Source organism: Callorhinus ursinus, unplaced genomic scaffold (genome assembly GCF_003265705.2).
Source record: "Callorhinus ursinus isolate GAN/ISIS: 27379988/994484 unplaced genomic scaffold, GSC_fseal_2.0 scaffold50, whole genome shotgun sequence".
Lineage (NCBI taxonomy): Eukaryota > Metazoa > Chordata > Mammalia > Carnivora > Otariidae > Callorhinus > Callorhinus ursinus.
The window spans coordinates 4,518,397-4,522,271 of record NW_027397112.1 but is presented as its reverse complement, the minus strand read 5'-3'; the positions used below and the strand labels follow the sequence as shown (position 1 = coordinate 4,522,271).

Below are 3,875 nucleotides of genomic sequence, written 5' to 3'. Positions count from 1 at the left end.
TTTGTGCAGTATTCCCCTAGCGCTGGAGTTCTGCCATTCTCATTGATTGGTAAACTTGGTCTTGGCTGGTAGTTCGTGCTGATCTTCTGGGGGTGAGGCCTGTTGCCGTGGTTCCCAAATGTCTTTGCTGGAGGCAGAATTGCCCTGCCCTTGCGAGTCCAGGCTAAGCAATCTGCTCGGGTTTGCTCTCGGGAGCTTTTGTTCCCTGCAAGGTTTCCGTACAGCGTTGGAGGACAACAGTGAAAATGGCGGCCTCCCAATCTCCACCCGGAGGAGTCGAGAACTCGGGGCCCTGCTCCTCACTGCACCCCCAGAGAAAAGCAGTCAATCACTCCCATCTCCCTGTTCTCTGGCCACACTCCGTGCTCACCCGGCCTGTGACCGAGCATTTCTATCTCTGGCAACTGATTCGGTGTGGAGTCTCTAAACCCAGCAGATCCCTGTGGTGCCCTCCTGTGCCGCTCCTCCCGGGGGAGGAAGGGGAGTCTCCCTGGATCTGCCACTTGTTGGGTCCCTGCTGGAGGAGCAGTGGCCCGACTGGGCCCCAGATCATGGTGTATGGCAACCCTGACCTGAGAGCCCGCGCCTCGGCTCCGTCTCTGCGGCCGGCTTCCCCGCTCCGATCCCTGGGAGCTCTGCCGCACTCAGGCACCCCCGGTCTTTCTGTGACCCTGAGGGTCCTGAGACCACACTGTCCCGCGAGGTTTCCACCCCCCACTTAGTCACTGGAGCGACGTCCCTCAGTGGAGACGACTTCTAAAAGTTCCGATTTTGTGCTCCGCGGCTCTAGCACTTGCCAGAAGTGGCCGACGGAGGCCCCCTCCCCCGCCGTCTATCCTCCCGAATATCGCCTCGGATTCACTTCTCCGCACGTCCTGCCTTCCAGAAAGTGGTCGCTTTTCTGTTCAGAGAGTTGTTGCTATTCTTTTCTTCGATCTCCTGTTGAGTTCGTAGGTGTTCAGAATGGTTTGATCCCTATTCAGCTGAATTCCTGAGACCAGATGAAATCCAGGTCTCCTACTCCTCCGCCATCTTGCTCCGCCTGCTCTCCCCCAAGTTGTTCTTAACAGAGGTCTTTTTGCTGCTCAGGTCTGTGTTTCAAAAGATCTTTGATGATAAAAATCAAGAGTAAATTGAATCCCTATTTCTCACCTGTATTATTGATGACCAATAGACTGGTAAGAGGAGCCTGTAAGGGTTGTTTCAGAGAAAGGAAATACATACTGGATGAAAGCTCCCAAAAATAAGTGTAATTAGATACCACATCCACTATCTTCTCAAAAATGGTGGGGGTAAAAGGGTTACCAAGTATCAGTAACCTAAGTAAAGAAAATTAAAATGCAAGTCTAAAACATTTTCCCTCTGATTATTTAAGTCACAAACATGCTATATAAATGCCAACCTATGGAAATTCAACATACAAATATGGCCTTTAGTTACATAAATGAAATTAATCGAAAACGGGCTCAAAATTTTTCATAAATCATTATCACATTGCAAGAAGTCCAAGGATAATAGAGCATCAAAAAGAGAAGGTGAGATCCAAGTGGTTGACCAGGACAACTGGAAAAAATGGTCTGAGGATTTGACGGGATACCAGGACCTTCCAACAGCCTGCCTACATAGTTTTAAAGGGAAAGGAACCCAATTTCACACTGCCCTCAGACTTGTGATGTGCACAATTTCAAGTAAAATTTTAACTGTCATCAGCTGTTGTTTTATATATACTTTAATTTTCACAAAACTAGATGCCATGTTTAATGTACTATTTCAGATCCTAGAATTTATTTTTCCAGCTCAAACAATGAGTAAAAGTCTTTCAAGTAATCTTTTTGTTTCTCTAATAAGGTTGTGAGTCCAGTCTTTGCAGACTCCTTTCTCATCAGACCTCAGGCTCTACCTCCTTCTTCCTCACTCTAAGCCTCATATTTCATAGGGAAAAAATGAAGTCCATCAGACAGAAACTCCCCCTGGTCTTATCATCTCTCCCCCCAAAAAACCCAGAAAACATATCCAACCTGTCAATGTTCCTTTCTGTTGTAACAGATGCTGTCTTTCCTCCCTATCAAAGTCAGTTTTCAATATTGCTCTGGATCCAGACGCTTGCCACCCTCCCTGAGATCTTGCTCAGTTAGCTCATCTTCAATTATTTCCCTACCAACATATTCCCATCATGACTAAAGCATGTTCTAATATCTCCCATTCATTAAAAAAACAAAAAGAAAAAAGAAGCTTCCTCTGAATTTCAATCTCCCTTCAGCTACTACTGCTCTTTCTACTTCTCTCCATGGTCAAGCACCTCTGACCTTCTCTTTTCAAAACCTTCAATGACTTCCCTTTTGCCAAATACAACTGATGCTTTCTGCTCTAAACTGGTTTTCTCCCTCTCTTATTTGCTTGGCTTTTCCAAACTTGGCTCAAATGTGACCATTCCAATGAGGCCAACACTGACCACCTTATTTAGAATTATAATGAACTCCTAACTCCCACCAGCCTTTCCCATCCCCTTACTCTATTCTGCATAACTTACTATATAACTTACTTAGTTTTTATATTTGTTATTTGTTATCTTTTCCTCCCAACCAGAAGGTAAACACCACAGCACCTAAAACAATGCCTACCACATAACAGGCTTCAATAAAAATTTGTGATATAAGGAACAATTAACACATTTATTGGGTAATTATTTCATTGGTATTTTTCTCCCCCACAAGATGTAAGTTGAAAGGCCTTGTCAACTGTGCTCACTTGTGTAGGATAACATTTATAGGCACTCCAAAAACTTTGTTAAATGGGTGAAGAAATTAATAGACTTATTTTCTTCACATTTAAACTTTTTTGCATATATTGACTAAAGAGATTTAAAGTAATCTGATACTTACAAGAACAAAAGAATTTTCCTTTCATGCCTTAACTTTAAGAAGAGAAGCTTTGCCATGGCACATACCTGTTGTTTCCAGAGAGTTCCAATACTAATAACCTTTCTCAATCCAGGAAGAGAACAAGGAGCCTGTTGCATTTCAGACTCAGTTCCAGTATCTCTTGTCTCATTGACTTTCTCCTCTTTCCGAATGCCAAAATCTGTAACCATGTAATAAACCATTAAAATCGGCTATGTTATTTGCACTTTCTCTCTAGAAACTTCGAAAATACACTAGAATATTTGAAACAGCACTTCTAACAAGTTAAGCTACTGATATCCACAACTCATATTCAAAATCTGTCCTTCAGACAACTATAATTCCAATGAGTGAGTAAATACATTTTTGAGGATGGTTTAGCCTTCTTGGGAAGCATTTATTCTTTCATATCTAATAGCAGCAGTTCTTCACTAAGGGATTTTTACAGAGAAAAAAAGGTTTATGTAAAAACATAAATATAAATGTATGTAGCTGAATTTTTTTTTTGGTTTATTTTATTTATTCATTTGAGAGAGAAAGCGTGCATGCATGAGCATGGGGAAGGACAGAAGGAGAGGATCTGAAGCAGACTCCATGCTGAGCACGGAGCCTGACGCAGGGCTCAGCCCCATGACCCCGAGATCACGACCTGAGCCGAAATCAAGTTAGATGCTTAACCCACTGAGCCACCCAGGTGCCCCTGTAGCTGAGTTTCTAAAAGGGCTCCTCTGTCATCTAGAAGTCCTCCACAGGATTAGTTCATCACTGATGACTGACATCCCAGTGACTATTTCAAGACACTGTTTTTTTTTTTTTGCAATAACTTTTATTTATTTTTTATTGTTATGTTAATCACCATACATTACATCATTAGTTTTGGATGTAGTGTTCCATGATTCATTGTTTGTGCATAACACCCAGTGCTCCGCGCAGAACGTGCCCTCCTTAATACCCACCACCAGGCTAACCCATCCC

At 42.9% G+C, this 3,875-nt stretch overlaps 1 protein-coding gene across 1 annotated transcript in view; it reads right to left on the bottom strand.

The window, feature by feature from the left end:
• The window catches only part of ABCA10 (ATP binding cassette subfamily A member 10), an 85,194-nt gene that overhangs the window by 42,594 nt on the left and 38,725 nt on the right, over window positions 1-3,875 (bottom strand). Inside the window, 2 exon segments of the mRNA XM_073883142.1 lie at window positions 1,153-1,319; window positions 2,883-3,081. Of these exon segments, the coding sequence (XP_073739243.1) occupies window positions 1,153-1,319; window positions 2,883-3,081 (366 nt within the window).